This window comes from Danio aesculapii, chromosome 21 (genome assembly GCF_903798145.1).
Source record: "Danio aesculapii chromosome 21, fDanAes4.1, whole genome shotgun sequence".
NCBI classification, from domain to species: Eukaryota; Metazoa; Chordata; class Actinopteri; order Cypriniformes; family Danionidae; genus Danio; species Danio aesculapii.
In genome coordinates, this window is record NC_079455.1 from 13219318 (window position 1) to 13239886 (window position 20569).

Below are 20569 nucleotides of genomic sequence, written 5' to 3' on the forward strand. Positions count from 1 at the left end.
TAAACTAAAAGGCCATAATATGTGAATGTTTCCCAGCGCTGAGTGGTGTACCGAGTGCTGGGTTGCAGCTTGGAGGACATCTGTGTAAAAAATAATGGCAGAGTAATTGGTGGTTGATTTCGCTGTGGCGAACCTTGATAAAGTTGTGAATACGCCGAAGGAAACGAACAAAACTTTAAAACATACCTTTTACCAATTTCCCCATCTGAACTGGTTATAAAAGTGTCATATTAATGACCACATCATTCAACATAGTTCACGGCAGAGCTTGTGTGAACTTATCCACATCGCTATGATTCTTTAACTGCTGCTTTTGCATCACTGTAATTTTGCTTGTTGTTTGGGTTATTGAAAGGTAAGCTTGCATCACATATTGACATATTCATTGACAGTGGCGGATTTAGGCATGGGCAAATGGGCGATCGCCCAGGGAGTCATCTTGCTAGGGGCGGCAGGGGGAGATGGTGCAAAAAAAGTGCCCAGGTAAAAGCTTTGAGATAAGAATTACTTAATGCAAGTGTATTAATTTAGAGTGGTTATCCCAGAATAAAGATGTTAGGGGCTATTCACATTTGGCATCTTTTGCACGCGAAAGTTTGTTATTCTTTATGTGCACGGGTGCAACCGAAACAACGCAGGTGAAAACAAATTGACGCATGTGCGCAGAAAGTCATTCCTGCACGCCTCACATGTGCTGATCCTGATGCCGGTTGTTTACTGTACGCCGATATGCATCGACATGCAATTGGACAAAACTACAGTTTATATCATACTGTATGATGTTACTTTGACTAAGTATGGCTATAAAGCAGAAAGGAGGAATAATCAGTCAGGGAGGTTACTAAGACTTCATAATATTAATTATCGGCCATGAGTCGGGTCTCAGACAACAGATAATTCAAAAAATTATATATATTTTTTGTATTCTATAGAACTGTCATAATTAATATTCATGCAAAAGTCTTTTACTCTTAAGAGTCTTTTTTACTTTTAAGAATATTACTCCAGTTGTGTCTTTACATTGTTTTTCAGTTCCATTTAGGATTGACTTCTGTTATTTATTTAGAACAGTAATTGTATAATAATAATAATAATAATAATAATAATAATAATAATAATAATAATAATAATAATAAACAAATTGTTATCTTATTGAAAATAAATAAATATATTGAAATATATTTAAAAATTATTTTAAATGTATATATTTCAAATATATATTTAAATATTTAAAATATATATAAAGTCAACCACTTTCCCAGAGATGGGTTGCGGCTGGAAGGGCGTCCGCTGCGTAAAAACGTGCTGGATAAGTTGGCGGTTCATTCTGCTGAGGCGACCCTGGATTAATAAAGGGACAAAGGCAAAAAGAAAATGAATGAATAAATAAAGTCAACCACATAGTGTTTTTATTTCTTGAGGGATTTGGAAGGGGGTATGTTTAGGGTGGTTTCGCCCAGGGTGCCATTTAAACTAGAACCGCCACTATTCATTGAGAATTTCTGGATATCCATTAAAAGTATATTGCTGGTAAGTAACTCAATTTTTTAACTTCAACAAACATTTTCTATTTGAGTATATCAGGGGACTGCAAGTACTGTAAGACTTACTAGCCTATGCTACTTGTGCAGAAGAGTGATCACGAGTGATAAGTTTCTGGCTGCAGTTTACTTATCAGCCACTGGTGTCACTAATGATAAGGGTTTCTAATTTGTACATTTACCAAATAACCTGAAGAAAGTTACAAACATACACCAAGAAGCAGAACAATTTTTTTTAAGTGCAAAGAATGACTGGTTGGTAAAAGCAAGTAGTAACTTCAGAAAAGTTGATCATAAAGCATCTTTTAAATGAGCTGAAGATAAGCTGGAATGCAAGAAATTGGTTTCTTCCAATTGTAACCTCAATACTCAAAGCAACAACAAACAATAAAAAGATAGCATGAAAATGTTGGCTAAATGATGAAGAAACATTAATTATTATTATTTAAGAAATCTAATGAGCACCTCATTTAACACAATTCCTCCAGCTAATATAAGCAGCATGAAGAAAACCGCAAGCCCTCGACGAACAACGAGCTGTTTGGTGGTCAAAACCGCCCCAACTGTGGTCTTTGCACCAGCCCCAGATATTCCTCCTCCTCCTTTACTGAGTCCTTCCAGGTCTGTGTTTGCATCTGTCTGGCCTTTTTCAGTGTGCTGGGACTTCTGTGCTGCTTCTGCTTAATAATGAGTCAACAGAAAAGTCCACGATGAAAGAAACATAATAAACATCATCATATAGAGCAGCACAGACAGACAGTACCTTCAGTGCAACCCTTATTTTCCAAACCAAAGGATTCCTCTTTGGTCTCAGTGACTTGAACACCCGCTCTGATCAAAGCCTGAAAACGAGAAGACAAAAACTCTAGCCATCATCTCTAAAAACAGATTACATAGATAGGGATGAAACAATAGCTCACCTCTTGAGCTGCTTTTTCCCAGTCCATTTTGCAAATGAGGATGATGAAAAACAAACACTGTGTGAAGGCAGATACAAAAAACCCAGTCCACAAACCTAGCAAGAGAAAACAAGGAGAGTTTGATGGAAGCACTTGAGTTTAATAGTTCAATTAGCTAAATACATTTAAGTCACTACCAACTATCCCCATGCTGAGTGCAAACATCAGAGACACTCCAGTTGGGAATCCCACTAAATAATATCCCACAATGATACAGAGAGAACCAATCAGCTGTTTTCCAGCACCTCTGACAATACCACCTGTAATGCCCTACAGAAAATAAAAATATAACCCTCAGAATCATGAAACAGAAACCAGAATTTCACACTGAAAAACACTGAATAATAGATTTTTTAAAGAATAAAGTCTAATAATTTTATTATTTTTAATAATCCAATTTTCACAATTTCACAGAATAATGAAAAATCAAAAGCCTACCGCAATGGCATCACATATATGAAAGAAGCTGTACATGATCATGACCGTTGATACTCTGAGCACTATTTCTCTGCAGACACAGCGAAAAAGTTGTCAAAATCACACACATCTGTTGCTGTAAGAAATAAGTATTCAGTTAAAGGCATAATATGTAATATCTGCCACTAGGGGGGCGCATTTTTACAACAAACAAAGCAAACTTAGGAATGAATGATGTTATCTGCATGGTGATACAGGACAAGTCTGAAATCGCATACTTCCATACTATATAGTATGCTTAAAACAGTATGCGAGCCGAGTAGTATGTCCGAATTCATAGAATTCGAAAAACAGTATGTGAGAAGTACCTGGATGACCTAACTACTTCCGGCGAGATTCTGAAGTGCGAATGGACGCTACGCTATCCCATGATGCAACATGAGAGAATTCCTGAATAGGAGTGATGACATAATTATTGTCGACATTAGATGTCGTCTATGCTATTGTTGTCTATTGAAAGACATGCGTCAATAGAGTCGCCATTTTAGTACAGGGTACCGCAAGGGCATTGCCGACAAAGAGTGTGTGTGTAATGCCACGCCAGCAGAGGGAGCCCTTGCCTGAGTACTTACTCAACTCCGCCCACTTCCTGTTTGGAGCATATTTCAGCGAGTAATCAGACACCGTTACTTCGCGAAGTATTGCCAGTTTTCCTGCCTTACCGAGCGTTGTTCCATGTGACTTTCCTGACTGCTTACCTGTGTATGACCTGGCCTGTTATCCTCACGTACGTTCCTTGTTATTGCCCTTTTGATCTGTTTTAGACTGATTGTTGTTGCCTTGATCGATTGCCTGCCTTACCACTAATGTCTTTTGGGTTGCCCTTGTGTATGTTGAACGATCTGGACTGCTCACCTGTTCCCAATTCTCTGCCTGTTTCCCTGTTTATGTCTCTGTGTAAGTCCTTTATTAAACTTCCGCATATGGATTCTAACATTGCCTCAGCCTCCCCGTTACAGTGTGTATGTGTGCAGGGGCTGCCCAAGCCTTCAGGGGGCCCTAAGCAGGATTTTATTTGGGGCCTCCTTGGTGCAAACAATATGACAAATTATCGTCGATCCTTCATTATTCGCACACTTTCAATTCAAAACATGCATTATCGATTTTATTTGCTTTAGCTGTGTTGCTTACATCATACAATATATGTTTTAAGACAATTCTAAATATTATACTGCACAAACAACTGCCTATTGATCCCACTTTAAACATGACTACCACAAAACTAAACAATTAGACACAAAACATTAATCTGAGCTGTAATTAATGTTGACAGAAAAAAAAAAAAACAGCTGGAAGTAGCCAATAGCATACTTATATTATTATTATTATTATTCAGTCACAAAAAGCTGCCAAACAGTTAAAAATAGTGACAATAATTAAAACAAAATTGATTAATGTAAACACTGAAAAAAGTTGTATTTTGGAGTTTAAATATTAAAAAAATTCATCAAATTAAAAAAGGAAGCATTTTCTAGACATTCGCATTTAACATGTTACTAAATATCTGCAATTTTTTTTTCAGTTTTCAGAAATAATTCTAAATTAAGTGATTTCTTTCTGTAAAACAAACAAATTAATCTGCTAATGAGATAAGTAAAATAATCTTATTTAAAACCAAAAACAATAATCTTTAATTTTCCCTAATTGGCAGATAATAGAGTTTTTTGTCAAAATTATGTTTTTTTTTCATAAAAATCTGTCTAGAAAATGTTAATTGGTTCAAGAATTTTTAGATATTTGGACTAGAAACAAGACAATGATCCTTAGTACATGGCTGTGTAATAAGAAAATTGAACCAAATGTATAAATCAGAAGCTTATTTTTTATCACCAAGTTTATGAAGCATTTTGCTACTGTGCCGTGTACTGTTGCTTCAATCACGATATCGGTGATTCTGTGATATATCGATAGATCACAAGAAAACCAGCCACGATATATCACGATTTTTGTAAATGAAGGGGAAAAATGCATCAAAAAGTTATGATGCCTTTCTTTTATTAACACGTTCATAGAATTGCATCAATGTAAAACAAGCGCACAGCTGTCAAACAAACTATGATTTGCCTTTACGGGAAGCGCCACCTGGTGGCGGCTGGGTGGACTGTACCTAAAGTGGTAAACTGCTGCAGTCAGTGTGAAAGACTGAATAATTAATTAAGATCTTTTGTAAGTTTAGATAAATATCGTTACTTGGCGCCAGAGTATGTATCGCGGCTGTAAATAACATGATAAATTGGCATATATTTTGTCCCACCCCTAATCCACAACCCAACAAACTAAAACTAAAATGAAAGTCACTCAGTCATTTCATGCACTCTTAGGGGCCCCCTGGTGGCCATGGGGCCCTAAGCAGCCGCTTAGTTTGCTTATGCCTTGGGCCGGCTCTGTTTGTGTGCATGAAAATGTATTATCCCCCTCTCTGTTAAATTTGATCTAATCCATGTCCTGAAACACACCCCTCTCCTGCTTTTACTTCTAATCCTAACGGAGAGAGCAATTCGTTTGTGAATAAATCCCCATAACGAAAGACTCGTTCACTTAGCCGACAATAATACAACACAGCAAAATCATCTGAGTAAAATTTACTCAGTTCAGAGAGTATTTGGTCCCTCTTTAAATAAGGGCAAACAGGTTGGTTATAAATAATGCTGCTGTTTGTAGAGTTGCTTAATGACCTCTGCTTATTTACAGCTGGTCTTCATCATCAGTTCTCAATCACCTAATTAATCCTTTCATTGTCTCATTAACTTGAGTAAATTTAACTCAATTTAGAGAGGGACCAAATACTATCTAAACTGAGTAAATTTTACTCTGAGAATTTTGTTGTGAAGTTTCTAGCACCACAGCATCTTGTTGTCATATTTCCAAGGGCGTAGGTTTGCACTTGACATTGGTGGGGACGAGTGATTACAATCCCCCCACACCCCCGCCAAGAATGAATACTGTATTTTTTTTTAAATAAATTGCTATTATTTATTTATCTGCTATTAAAATATATTATTAATTAATCCACTCTTCATAAATTAATAAGTTAAATTAAATAGTCAGGCGCATAGCCAAGGGGGTTCAGGTGGTTTGAAAGACCAAAAGTTGGATTATTATTATGTTTGAATTTATCTAATTATTCAAACGGCCAAATTCTCACAGAGGAAGGTTGAATGCACTGGCTAGTTTGTTATTTGCCAATAGGCTTCAGTTTTTGATTTAAATCAAGTTTTAACAGATTTCCCCCAAAAAATTATGATAAAAAAATTGTATTTTAAAAATAAGTATATTTTCATATTTGAAGAGTTTAGATGCAAAAACCTCTAAACGCCAATTAATATTTTCTTCTAATATTACCATTTTTCTCCAACTCCTGTGTGTGGACTCAGTGATTTTACTTTTTCGTGACGAAGGTTTTGGCATGTGAAAAATAAAGCAATTTGACAAAATGATAGGAAATATTTTTGGTACATCAAAAAGTGTTGTTATAATAACTATCCAACAAGTTAATCCAGCAAAAATTAGTTCTTATTATGTCAGTAAAATGTAATATTTATACCTCAATTAAACAGAATGAATAATTAATCAGGTGAATAACTGCAAAAAGGTTCAGTTTTTTAGGAAACAAATAACCCCTCCTTTCAAAAAGTGGGTTACAGGCCTGAAAGTGTAATGTTAAAATAATGTTTATTAACTGATAAAGAGAGAGTTTAATAAAGACTTTCGTATATTTTTCGTACAACTTAAACATGTCTCATAGTATTATTAAAAGATGGAGCACAGGCTGTAGTTTTTCTGACAAATTGTTTTAACCGAAATTGGAGATGTTACTCTAAGAGATTAGGAGAACTGGCAGGGTCATATACTTTTACATGTAGGTGTTTATTCTGCAGTTAGTTTTCAGGAAATTTTGTTCACAGACTACATCAGTCTGCTATAACGTTAGATTGCCGTAAAAGCAGTGAAAAACACTAGCAAAGATGGACTCATTCAGTAGCAAACATGAGTTTATGTGACTTACACTTTTCAAAGCTCTTCATGTCCACCTTTTTTTGCTGATGCCTTCCTCACCAGTGTCACACACCTCACACACATCTTACAGGAAAATTCCCCCCGCGCAGTTGCTTTGGCACTGCTTGTATCTGAAAGCAGCCTCTCACATGACAGCAGGGAAAGGCACAGCCAATCACAATGTTCATATGTGTTTGGGGGCGGTGCAACTCGAGGAGAGAATGTGATTTAACCCTTTTGGCATATCTACGTTTATACTGACAGCACAATGTTTTTATGTGAATTAAATTATTGATGGGGACATTTTAGTAGTTGGTGGATATTGGTGGGAACACGTCCTCTCCGTCCACCCTAAATCTACACCCCTGCATTTTTCATTTACATTGTTAACTTATTTTATTCAACAAAACTAGCATAAGCCTAGTATTTAGTGCAAGTTGGTGCTACTTTGCCTTAGGGTCAGTGCAGTAAGGTACTTTATTATCATCAACAATGTTACTTGTTTAGCACAAAAGTTCGTAACATACAAAAACGCAAAAAACGAAATCTTACCTATGAAATATTCTGCCTTTATGTCTAGTTTATTTTAATTGCTTGTTACTACACCTGTACGCAGCACATAAGTCCAGCATCTTCAGATTGGCTTTAGTCTTGACTAGTGCGGTTAAATGAGTGTTGTCCTGGGAGCACTGTACAAATGTGGCGGCTCTATTGATGCATGAGATATCTAGTGTATATATCTATGAAGCATATTTTGCTTCAAAATCATGAGTTGGTCATGAGATGATGACAAAATTGTGGATGTATGTCCGAGTTCCATTCACATTACTGACATTCATACTGTATAGAAAATACTTTTCTAACAGCTGAGTAGTATGTTTAAATTCAAACGCAGTACCTACAGAGTAGTAGGCAATTTTGAGCAAGCTAGTAACTCTCACTACTTAAAATTGCTTATTTCTCAGGAATTGAATATTCTTCAAAACATTTAAGACAACATAGGCACATATGTCATTTTATTTAACATTATTTTAGTGGTTTTTGGATAATTTAATGAAAAAAGCATAATTTTCGTGCATTTATTAGTCAACAATAAAAATATCTGACCTTCGAATAAAACTCTAGGGATACTGTTTAATATATATTTTATAAAACTGTCAAATATTTAATGCATGATCAAATTTGAATGAAAGTTATATACTTACTCTTCTGTGGTAAAGATGTATCCAATAATATCACAGGTACCTCCAATAAAGCTCGCAACTACACAGGATGAAAGCACTAGCAAAAAAGAAAAGAAAAAAGAAGCCAAGTGAATATTTAGAATGATTAAAGTAATATAGTCATAAAGGTAACGTTGATTCTAATCCTGAGAAGCAATGAGAACTGATCAGTAGATTACATACATCCACAGATTAGAGACACTTTGCCAGACAGTTTGGCTTGTTCTGTGTTTCCAGCTCCAAGAGCATTTCCCACTCTCACACTGGCTGCCACCACAAATCCCATTGGAAACTGAAAAATGGGAATACTATGTCAATAAATAATTAAGGGCTATGGTGATTTAAGCAGTGATTATTTTACAAATATTCACAAGAACACTTAAAAGCATTTTAAGGTAAATTGAATCTCTATATATAAAAATTATAAGATATATTGGGACTTAGCAGTGATTAGCAGTTATTATAGATTTTAAATTTGACATCTTTTCCAATGATGATATGCTTTTACCAACTGAAGTGTTCATTTTACCACCCATTCCTAAGATAACAAAATGCTATGTGCAAATGAAACACAATACAGTAAGTACACATAAAAACATCTAAAAATGCATTTAATTTGTTGTGGTTTGGGGGCTGGATAGATCTTCTGGGGGACAGATTTTTTATTATCGTTTCAAGAGTTCATGATTGAATATAAAGCGTGTTTGGCATGCTGTCCCGGGAGAGAGCCCTGAGCTCATAAGATCCTTGAGCCCGTGGCTCCCTCCCGTTTGCAGGGCGAGAAGGGAGTTTGAGCTCAGGTAGATCTCGAGAACTCCCCTGCTGTTTGTAGCTAATGAACAATTAGGGATTGCTGTGAAGAGATGACTACTTACTAGGAGCACATCTATGGAGAAAATTTGGATTAGTTAATTAACTTAAGTCGCATGTTTTAGGATGGTGGGAGAAAAATAGGGAACCCAGGGGAAACCCATGAAAGCACGGGGAGAACATGTAAAATTCACACAGAAGCATCGACTGGCTTGGTAAGGACTAGAACCAGTGACATTCTTGCTGTAAAGCAACAGTGCTGACCACTGGGCTGCTGTGTCGCCCATCTAGGAAAGGAGGAGGAGTTGGGGTGGAAGGGGGGATTCTTCAAAACAAAGAAAACTGTGGTATAAAGCTTAGGTTATTTATGGTGACTTAGGAATCATCTGATTGGTGAATCATGAATTGGCTAATGCGGGACAAGCCATAATTAGTCATAAGCATGTGATCCTAAATGAGTTTATAAATAAACTTCACAAAGTGTGTGACCCTCTCCTGTTGACCATTTACATAGTGTCAACATATCTTGGTTCACAGTTTTGTCAACAGGTTCCAATTCCTGTTACAACAGGTTTTCCATTTCTATATCTATATCTATTCTATATCTATATCTATCTGTCAGGAAACTGAACATTCTCCCAGGACTGTGTTATCTGTATGTAGTTGTGGCTCAGAGAGTAACGTAATTTAAATTCTCTGGTAGAATTGACAGTAATGCTGACTTTGATTTTGATATGTGATACTAATATCTTGAAGAAAAACACACCATAAATGCAATAGTGGCCAGCTGATATACAATCGACTGGGCTCCCAGCTCAGCCTCACTGATGAGTCCTGTAATGACAGAACATATCAGAACAAGTGCAGTGTATTCAGGACACAATTTAAATGCAATTAGCAAACCTGCCAGGAATCCACCAATCTCATATGCCCACCATTGGACACAAAGCATGAGCATGCTGGGAACAGCCAAGTGAATGAATGGACCCCATTCTTGCAGGCAGTCACAAGACCAGCCTAATGGAAGCCAGAGAAAAATAACCAAGAAGTGAGACCTAGAAGTACCCGTAGATGACACTGTACTTGATGCACAGTAATCAAAGAGCCCCAATTATAGGTTTTTGAAAATTACATTCCATGCAGGGTGCAGCACAGCTCTAAGTGAATGAAAACATCCAGCTGAGGTTTAAATCCGAAACTGTGCCATGTATAATGTTATTGACTGTCCAAAGTGTCGACTCAGAGTCATTTAACTTGTCTGAACGAAACATTGCTCTGCCCACTTGTTGGGTGCACAGGCCTGGGAAAACTCGAAAGTCCCCTCCCTATAGTAGATTATGGGGGTTGGATTACATCATGGCGTCAAGATACTATGCTCTGTGAAAATATTTTTTTTACTGCCTAGAGATGAGGATTAATTGGTTTAAGATTATTTTCACAATGATATCACAGTATAACCCCAACCTTGTGCTGTGTTCCTGTCATTTTGCTGATGATTACTATATCAGCCTACTCTAGAATGCAGGATTCGATCAGCGCTAAAGCAACCCAGGCTCATTCTGAAAACATACCTCCACGGACGTTTCTGGAGACCACAAAATACGTCCCGGCGGCACGTTTTTCTGCAGTTTTTGTTTTCGCGAATCCGCCAGAGGTCGCTGTGTACGCTTTTTGAGATCTCAAATTTCCCTTGCGTGTGCCATTCGCGCCTGCTGTTCTCACGTAAACCCACCAGAGGCCACTGTGGACTCACTTTTTGACAGACTTTCTGACTGACTGACGGACTGACTGAGCAAACGATCGGCTGACCCACCCTCCCCCTTCCCTAAACCCAACAAATTTTATCAATTGACCCGCCCACCCACCTCCCTAAAACCAACCAACACATTTCAAAAGCAATCCAAAAAAAATAAAAGCCCTCGTCTGAATTTTTTTTTCATTTTCACGTTTTAAGATTTTACCACATCCTTACCCTGCTATTCACTTGTTTGTTTTATATTTTGGATTCTGTTTTTGTCTTACCTGCTTTCTGGAACCGCTCTTCACCAGACTCGAACCCCCGTCTTCGTGGTCAACTCATCTCTGCATCTCAAACCTGCTAACGGACATGGCGTGCTAAAGGGACAAACTGGTTGCAGCCGGAATGTCATCTATACGGAGGTAAGCAGTCGGCTGGTAAGCGTGAAAAGGAACGGCGTCACACCACCTCGTAGCGTTCGTTTAAGGAAATGAAATGCAGCCATAAGTACCTCCGCCTACGTAATTCGCTGTCTCCAGAAACATCTGTGGGGCTACGTTTTCAAAATGAGCCTGTGTTGCACTACAGACTACTCATGCACCTGGGGCTTTGTCCGATTTTGACAAGGACTTTGTCAGTACACAGTTTATTTGCACCAGCTTGTGTGTTGTGTTCGTTCTGCACAGCTCTGGTTAACTTTAAACAGCTTTAATCATGTTTAAAACTGCCTGAACATTTATACCAATTTTAGTGCACGTCTGTCCTTGTGCTCCCATGGCGCGTGTTGTCAATATAGCTTGTGTAAAAGCACCATCAGTGGTGCTTTTACACCGGACACAAAAAGCACTACGCTATGAACCCATTCACTTTTCTTTCATTTATTGATTGAGCCACGACAACCAGCACAAACTTCCAATGAGCTTGCATAAATTATTAATTAATACCGAATGTGTGTGGTTGTTATTACTTGGAGTTTGAGGAATGATGAATAAAGCAATTTGCTGTTGAACTGCATCACTGTATCAGTACAATCCTACACTGGGCCCATATATATACTGTACTCTGTGCCCTGGCTGCTGGTTGCTTCTAGTTAAGCCATGATGGCACTGCATGCAGTTGACCAATCATAACAGACTAGGTTTTTAGATCAATCACAGCAGATTAGCATTACGCAAAGAAGTTCAGAAAATGGATTTTTTAAACAAATAATATGGGAGTGGTTGAATAATTAAGTAAAGAATAATGCATATTTTAAGACAATGAAAGTGTTTTTGACCTCGTGTGCATACCAGCCTGTTGTTGGGCACTACTAAAACCAAACTATGACCTGGGGGCACTTTAATTCTAGTAGATTCCATTGGAATAGAAGTTAAAAAATCAAGTGTGGATGCAATATTATTGCCTGCCTGATGCCGACTAGTGTCTGAAACATGTGAACACACCAACTCTTTTGGCCAACATGTGCTGCCATGACTATTGTTGATTCATTCAAGTAGTTCTTCCCTCATTGGTTTCCAGAGATGGTGTTGTCAGGGCCAGTGCAGAAGAGCAGAAGGCTAGTGTGGTGGACCACATCTCCTTTATAAAAACTGGGCATAAGTTTTCTAACACACTCTTTGTTATCTGGGACCAGGGAGGACCTGAGGTCTATCATCACCTATCAGACAGTGAAGAAAATGAAGTGATCTCCAGTTGAGTTTTTGTCCTGTTTTCACTCAGCAATGCAATCGGAAGAGGGCACCCTGCCAGCAAACTGTTTCAAGGCACCAAGTCAATCAACCCCAAATTACAAAGGAGTTCCTCTCTCAGAGCATCTGTTGATGTGGAAATTTCTACAAAATGCCCCTTCTTGGGCAGAGGTATCTCAAACACTGTCATTTACAGTATGTGGGACAAAGGAGGACCTGAGGCCCATCATCACCTCTCAGACAGCTAAGAAAGGAAATGGTCTCTGGTTGAGTTTTTGTCCCATTATTACTCAGTAATGCTATCGGAAGAGGGCAGTTTGCCAGCAAACTGTTCAGGGCATAAAGCCAAACTATTTTTCATTGTTCTTTCAGAGTATCTGGTGGCTTTGACATTTTTACAAGATGCCCCTTTGGGTGTTGTGAACCATAAAAATAAACTCACATAATTAATTTCAAATCTTAATTTCACTGGCATGATCTTGGCAAGTGTGAAGAAAGAGTAGACTTTATTGTTGATGAAGGCACCACAAGTCTGGACTAAGGGGTTATTGAAAAGAAATAGTTTTCACATAGCAACCGTTGTCGCATTTGCTAACTGATGCAATTTCTTTGGCCTGAGGCACACAGTCTCTGTTTGCCTGTGCTGGATAAAGGGTATGTTTAAAGTTGAATGTTCAGAAAAGTGCAGACTAGTGATGCTCAGATGTATCCAGTGATTGAACAATCTAGACTTACTCAAAAGTGATATCATAGTGATACTAACTTAAAAGTGAAAGTCATATGAATCAAGACAAACCAATCAACAATGAGGCGTACTTAAATAACATTGATTTTTGTGTACAATGAATAAATGTATATGTATTTTACTGTTCAGGGGTTTCATTTACAGTGTTAGGCAGATACTACTCACAAATAGTAACTGAGTTAGTAACTCAGTTACATCATTATAAAAGTATCTAATCACCAGGGAAAGTAACTATTGTGTTTATTATGAGATGGACACTAAATGTAATAAAGTATTATGGAACAATTTACATTGTTCTATACTATAGTTGTATTATGCTGCTGTGGGACAATGTGAGAGACACCTATCAAATTATATATTTTATTGTAAATAGCCTATTGTGCTTATGGGGAAACACTAAAACATAGTAAATAGGTTAGAATGTTTTTTCTTTTTTGCACAGACCACCATTAGCCAACAAATAGTCTAAAAAACTAAAGTCACATTTTACAATAAGGTTTCATTCGTTAATGTATTTACTAACATGAACCAATATTGTACAGCATTTATTAATCACCATTCAACATTTACTAATGCATTATTAACATCCAAATTAATGCTTGTTATCATTAGTTAAGACACAGAAGTAACGAACTAACTAATGTTGACATGAACAAATACTGTAATAAATGTATTGTTCATTGTTTGTTTAAGTTAGCTAACATTAAATAATACAACCTTATTGTAAAATGTAGAATTAATTATGATTTTTAGTAAATTATAGACAGACAGATAGATAGATAGAGATGTTTGTGATGTCTCAAACTGGTCCTCTCCTCCAACATGTTGAGTTTTTATAGTGTGAATGTAGACTAGACTCCTAGCTTCACAAATATATTTGCTGTGATTTATTCCTGTAGCCCACATGATTTGTGCGTGTATAACTTGCAGAATATGGTGTGGCAGGCATCGCTACAGCATGTGGGCATAGGAATGCCTCATGATTACGTATGTAACCCAGCGAGAGAGTGAAACACTGTGTTGCATTTCCAAACTTCAAGTAGGTCAGTGCAGCTTCTTCTGCATGAATTTGCAGGCACCATTTTTGCGCTTGCTATGCTAAATCACTTGACCTAACTTGCATGCATTTCTACATTTCAGACACAAGAGCTCGCTAGAGGTATTCCTGGAGCATCAACACAATAGTGCACTATCACATTCCATTCTCTGCTCTGGGATGTTTCCTATCTTGACAAGTGTTGAGTTCATGATTTGAAAACAATGTAATTTAAATGTTTATATATAAAAGAAACATACTTTGCACTAAGACAGGTCAAATATTCTTCTGCAAGTTATAGATAAATACAAGCAGGCAGGCAGGCAGACAGACAGACAGACAGACAGACAGACAGACAGACAGACAGACAGAAACTCACCATCCCATGTAGCTTTATGCAGGCCCTTCCACTGAATATAAACAAACAGGAATACAGCCAAGGAATACTGGGAAATGGTGTTTGCAGCAGCAGATCCTCTGAGATAAAAAGAAAGTCCAGTAAATCATTTTGACCTTGTAGAATTCACCGAAGAATAGCCTAGAGAGTCTTATCACAATCCCTTACAATGATGAATGGCAACAGACTAAGTTGCTAAATAAGATAATTAAGATTAAAGACTGCTTACGCCACACCAAGGTCAAGCAGATGAAGGAAGATGTAATTTATTAAAGCATTGAGGATGTTCCCTGCTGCTCCTGTTATAACCTGAGGCCAGATAATACCCTAAACAAACATATATAAAATACAGACCCTTAGCATTGTATTCTTAAGAATCAAAAAAGCAAAAGAATACAAAATTAAAAAAAATTAAAGGAGAATATTCAGCAATTGAGCCTTCACCTGATTTTGAAGATACTTTCCTTGAAGCTGATAAATAAAAGCTGCCTGAGAACAGCAACAAAACATATAATTAGATGGAGCAATATATTTTTTATATGCACATTTCTTAATATTAGGTATGATGCATTTTGAATTTTATTCTTTAGTTTGTTAGTCATTTTACTATATTTTTAAGAGTTTAAAAAGTAGTGTCACTCACAGGCAAAGCAGGCATGAATATTTTGACATAGAGTTGTGACAGCCTGTTGACAGAGAAACAATCGCAAACAGTTAGAGAAACTTCAACGAAGGGAAATTGTAGGACTGCCAAGGCCAAATTGTAATGATGTCTAAAGAATGTTGAAAACAGTAAATCAGTTTCACATGTGGACGCAATGTCTAAAGTATTGTATGTGTCAACACATGCTCATTGTGAAAACGTATTTCTTGAGAGTCTGAATTATGTAGCCAAAGCTATATATGGCTGCATTTTGTCTTTAAAACGAACGCCTCGGTGCGGTACGATGCCACAAAAGGCTTCTGTTTCTTTTCATGCTACCAGCTGACCGCTTACCTCTTTGTGGCAGGCTTTTCCACTATTACCAGTTTGCCCAGTGTCTCACTGCATATTTCAGAGGACTTGAGACGCAGAGAAGTAAAACAAAAACAAAAGGCAAAAAAAAACCTAAATAAAAAAGTAAATAACAGGGTGAGAATGTGGTAAGATCTAAAAACATGGTGAAAATCAAGGGGCCATGAGGGCTTTTCTTATTCTGGATTTATTTTGAAAACACTGTCAGTTGAGTTTAGGCAATGGGGTGGGTGGGGTTATAGAACGGTCCGTCAGTCAGTCAACTCAGTCAGTTGACAGTGGCCTCTGGTGGATTTGTGAAAACAAAAACTGCAAAAAAAGTATTTTGCGCTCTCCAGAAATGTATACAGGGGTACATATCAGTGAGCCTGGGTTGGTATGTGTGCAATCACACCACTTCCATTGGCAGATAAAGTTCACTATGCTACCTGAACTATAAAAGGGCAACATCATGTCCTCAGTTTCGAACTGTCTGATGGAAAATGCACTGGCATTCTTGAAGTATCGCAATGAGACACAACATCTAGTAGTTTTCTACTTAGTGATCCATATTACAGATGTAACTAAGATGTTGCCTTTCTTGGGAACCCAACCATTTGTCAGAAAAAATGCCTGTGCAACAAAAAGAGAGCACAGATTTTGAAATCAAAAAGTCTGGATTTATTTCCAAACTTATAAGTGTTGCCTTGCTTTGTAGTAGAGTAAGCCCTGACAAAGGTAACACTTCTCTCACATTTGTCATCCAATTCAGCATGCAGTACTCCAATAAAGCTGACTGAATTTTCACCACTGGTCTATATTAATCTGAAGGACAGAGAGTGGGAGCAACAAATGGAGTCTCTCTTACTTCAGTGACTGACATGGTGGAAGAAAGAAGTTTTAAAGCATCACCTAGTGATAGAAGAAGGCACCTTCAGAACATAGTCTGGTCTATGGTGTAAGAACAGCTTAGTCCAGGAGTTCAAAGGTCAAGTAGGATGAGGTAACTAACGGCTCTGCAAATATCCTACTTTTTTAAAAGAGTTTTTAAAGCCAGTAAAAATTTAAGGGTCAAAAATTTCCCAGATAATCTGATAAATCCTTACAAAATTCATTGGACCAGGAATTCTTATTGGGTAGATGGGTTTTAGCCATTTGACTTTGCTAGAACTCTTGAGTGCAGCACTACTGAAGTGAAAAATTAACAGTTTTGTTGCCCCACTTCGGCCATATCTGTACCACTGAGACCATTCTTAATTGCTGTGAGAAAGAACCATAGAAAAAAGTGAGTCAGGTCCATTTCTGCTCTGACAGACCTCCCAATTAACAGAATCTCCCAATTTTACCCCTTATAAAACAAACAAGCACATGTTTTAATATATTCATAACAGCATTCGTGTTTTACCATCATGCTTTTTTTTAAAAATGGTAAAATAATAAACGCTACATTTCGCTTTCTGTAACCTATAATAATAACTCCTGTATAGCAGTCCCACAACATTCTGACACTCGATGACACTCAAATACCCTGTCAGAAAACCCATAGTGGCTGGGAATGGGCTGTTTACAATGTCTGCTACAATGTTAATGTTGTTTTTGGTGTGTTTACATAGATGAATATGGCAACTGTGTAAATGTGCAGTACAGTTACAATCTTATTGCCACATTAGATAGTTATGATAACATAATAAATGCCTTCAGTGATTTCTTGAAGATAAATACCAAAAAATAGCACAACTGGAATAACTACAGCAGTCACGATCGTCTGATCTCATGTGAAGCAAGAGATCGTGATGACATATGATGACGTGTGCAGGTGCTGTGGTGCTGTCTCATTTCTTAGGGGTAAATTTTGAAGCCCTTCTTCTTCACACTCGGTTTTAAGGGCCAAGGGGAACGGGTAGGGGTACTAAAATAGAATTAGGATTGGGCCTAAGTCTACTTTCCCCGAGGCTCATTCACCCCGTCTGCTTCTTTACTTACTTATCCAGGAATATAAAATGCTTTTAAGAAAAGCGAGGAATGTTGTGCTAACTAACTGCCAAAGTGATTTAGCTCTAATCTTCAGACAATTTATTTGATCAATCCAGTGTCCAGAAGAGGGTATTCTTTCAGATCTGCACCCCAGGCTTTAAGTGGGGTATCCATTATCGTTAGATGAAAACATTCTCAGAGTGTAGCACTATGAGTTAGAAACTAGGGTTGTTACCACAGATATAATTCCTCAGAGTGGGCTGCTTTAGAGCCACACCTGCACTAGGCTTGTATGGAACAGGTCCAGAGCGATGCGAGTGGGCACTGCTGCAATAAAACCCACTGGCCTTTTGAAAAGGCTGACTGGAATTGATTGTCCTAGCCTAAAGCACCCAAAGCAAGTATTAGCGCCTTATGTACAGTTATGTATGGATTGATCAGACAATGGCTTAGTTGAGTACACCAAAGAAAGATGATGTCCCTTTGAATATAAACCTTTCAAGGCACTCTCACTCGTCAGCTTGGTTAAAATTGCCCAACACATCTTGTTGGCTCATTCGGACAATCTGAATTCAGTTCGCTAGACTTGTGTAAGAGGATTGCTGTACTCCTGGTAAAGGATTCAATCAAGTATTAGTGAAGTCTAAGCGAGCCCTAGAGAGTTCCCTAATACCAGACTCATTAAAAGAGTTGGATGCTTGGCCCATTACGTTGTGCATATGCCTACTTGGTTACCCTGCATTTTGGAGATCGGTGTCTCTTATGCATGTTTGACTCCTGATAACCCCGTCTGTGTTTAGTCAGCCACAGTGAGTTTCACCTTCTCTAAACCTGTGGTAACTTCTACCTTCTTATTGTATCTACATACAGTATATTTGCAAATGTAAATGTGAGTTTTAAGAGTTTTCACAAGAGTTTTAAATAAAAGCACTAGCTAAGCTGAATAAACTTAAAGATTTTTTCTCATGCATTTTATCTACTAAGAGTTGAATGTGAGACCTGGCCACACTGGGACTCTGTCGGACAGCCAGCAGGATGGGCTCTGTGTTGATGAGCAGCGCCCAGCAGGGGAAACAGGCCAGCAGGAGGATGAGAATCCCTCTCTGCAGTATCACACCCACCCGCTTCAGATTATTACTGCCAAACGTCTGCAGGAGACACAATTCAATTCAATGACACCCGAGCACAGCTCACACTCACATTACTGAATATTGACTATCAGACCTGAGAGATGAGGGTATCACATGCAGACGCCAGTCCAGAGCCGATGGAGATGCCTGTCACATTGATAACCTGTCAGTAAAACAATTAATTTATAAATGTAATGAGTGCTTTAATGAAAGACACTATAATAAAGTTCATTTGTAAACTCACAGCAATAGCCAGAGCCACACCGGCTAATTCAGTTTTCCCCAAGTGTCCACAAAACACAGTGCTGACGAAGCTGATCAGAAAGATCATCAGCTGAGAGATAAACTGCATTAAGAAGGGCAACACTTTCAGGATCCAATAACAGACAATTCTCAAATCAATTCCAATACATTTTGAACAAAGGCAAAAATGTAATGTTCAAGCTTCTTCAATAAAGTCAGAAAGAAATCATATTTTGTTATTTTGTTTATTTAGAAATAAGAAGAATGCATACACTTACCACAGGTCCACCCAGTTTTACTTGCTCTAAAATTTCTTCTTTGTATCTGACTGGTAACAATCTCTGGAGTTTCTTTCGACATCCTCCACAAACAATCTTTGAACTTGACGTTGACTTTACATCGTCACTTCTCTTCTGTTGTGGGTCTCCATCTATCTGAGTAACTGTGTTAATAATGTCCATTTTTGTTGTTCCTAAAGTTTTTAGTTCCAGCGTGACATGAAGCACCTTGTTTTTAGTTATGGTACAGGTCTACATCTGCAAAAAAGATATTGTGCTAAGGTCCATTGCAGAGGGACGTCTGGCTGGATCTCAAAGTCTGCCGATGTACCAAGTTATTACATAAACAAAACTCACCACATGCTTAGATCAGGTTTTATTGAGGAGGAAAACACTTTTTTGTGTGTGTTGTAAAGACGCTGGACTAGTGTAGGTGCATCACATTTATCACTTTTATTTTAAGTAAATGATAACAATGATGATGATGATAATTAATAATATGTAATATTTATTGATTAAATCTAACTAAAAGATAACTAAAAGTTTCACTCTACTTCAAACAGAATCTTCAAATCATTTACACTGTCTAAACTACAGTCAGAAAGTAAAAAATGTTACTTATTACTCCCAGTGACATAAGCTGACAAGTAAAAATGAGTACATTTATTAAACATGCAAGTAAATGCATAAATGCAATAGACTAAAGTCTGATTCATTGGGTCAGTTTTTATTTTTGGAGCTGTCATTCAATTGTCAGTCAGTTAAGTGATAAGCAAGGACAGATACAAATCAGAAATGAAGTACATTCATTAATATTTGGGTTGAACCTAGAAAATTCATGATCATATACATCATTTCAGGAGTTCACACTTAGCTGATGATTGATTATTAAGCATGTTTGGCATGCTGTCCCGGGAGAGACCCCTAAGCTCATAAGATCCTTGAGCGGGCTCCCTAATGTTGCAGGGCGAGAGGGAAGTTTGAGCTCAGGTGGATCTTAAAACTCCCCACCACAGTAGCTAATGAACAGATAGTGATTGCTCTTAAGAGATAATTACTTACCAGGAGCATGTCTATGATTTGGATTAGTCAATTAATTTTTGGACGGTGGAAACCCACGTGAGCACATGGAGAATGTTTAAATTCCGCACAGAAACATTGACTGGCTTGGTAAGGACTAGAACCAGTGATGTTCTTGCTGTGAGGTGACAGTGCTAACCTCCAGGCCACCATGCCACCCATCTAGGAAAGAAGGAGGAGAAGGGGTGGAAGGGGGGATTCTTCAAAACAAAGATGGCTGTGAACTTGGGGTATTTATAGTGATTTAGGAATCGTCTGAT

At 37.8% G+C, this 20569-nt stretch overlaps 1 protein-coding gene across 2 annotated transcripts; it reads right to left on the reverse strand.

The window, feature by feature from the left end:
• Positions 1–1766: 1766 nt before the first annotated feature.
• On the reverse strand, positions 1767–19462 carry LOC130214636 (multidrug and toxin extrusion protein 1-like). Of its 2 annotated transcripts, none has more exons than XM_056446414.1 (17): positions 19230–19462; positions 18953–19054; positions 18803–18871; positions 18578–18726; positions 15254–15296; positions 15055–15099; positions 14840–14937; positions 14593–14690; positions 9910–10023; positions 9773–9840; positions 8380–8488; positions 8179–8254; positions 2939–3008; positions 2638–2770; positions 2462–2556; positions 2305–2383; positions 1767–2218 (listed from the first exon to the last, which is right to left on the reverse strand). In XM_056446414.1, the coding sequence occupies exons 1-17, from the start codon at positions 19410–19412 to the stop codon at positions 1983–1985; spliced, it is 1767 nt and encodes a 588-aa protein (XP_056302389.1). In that variant the 5' UTR covers positions 19413–19462; the 3' UTR covers positions 1767–1982. The 2 variants fall into 2 exon arrangements, with proteins under 2 accessions (XP_056302389.1, XP_056302388.1); XM_056446413.1 differs by having other exon boundaries at positions 1767–2221.
• Positions 19463–20569: the final 1107 nt, after the last annotated feature.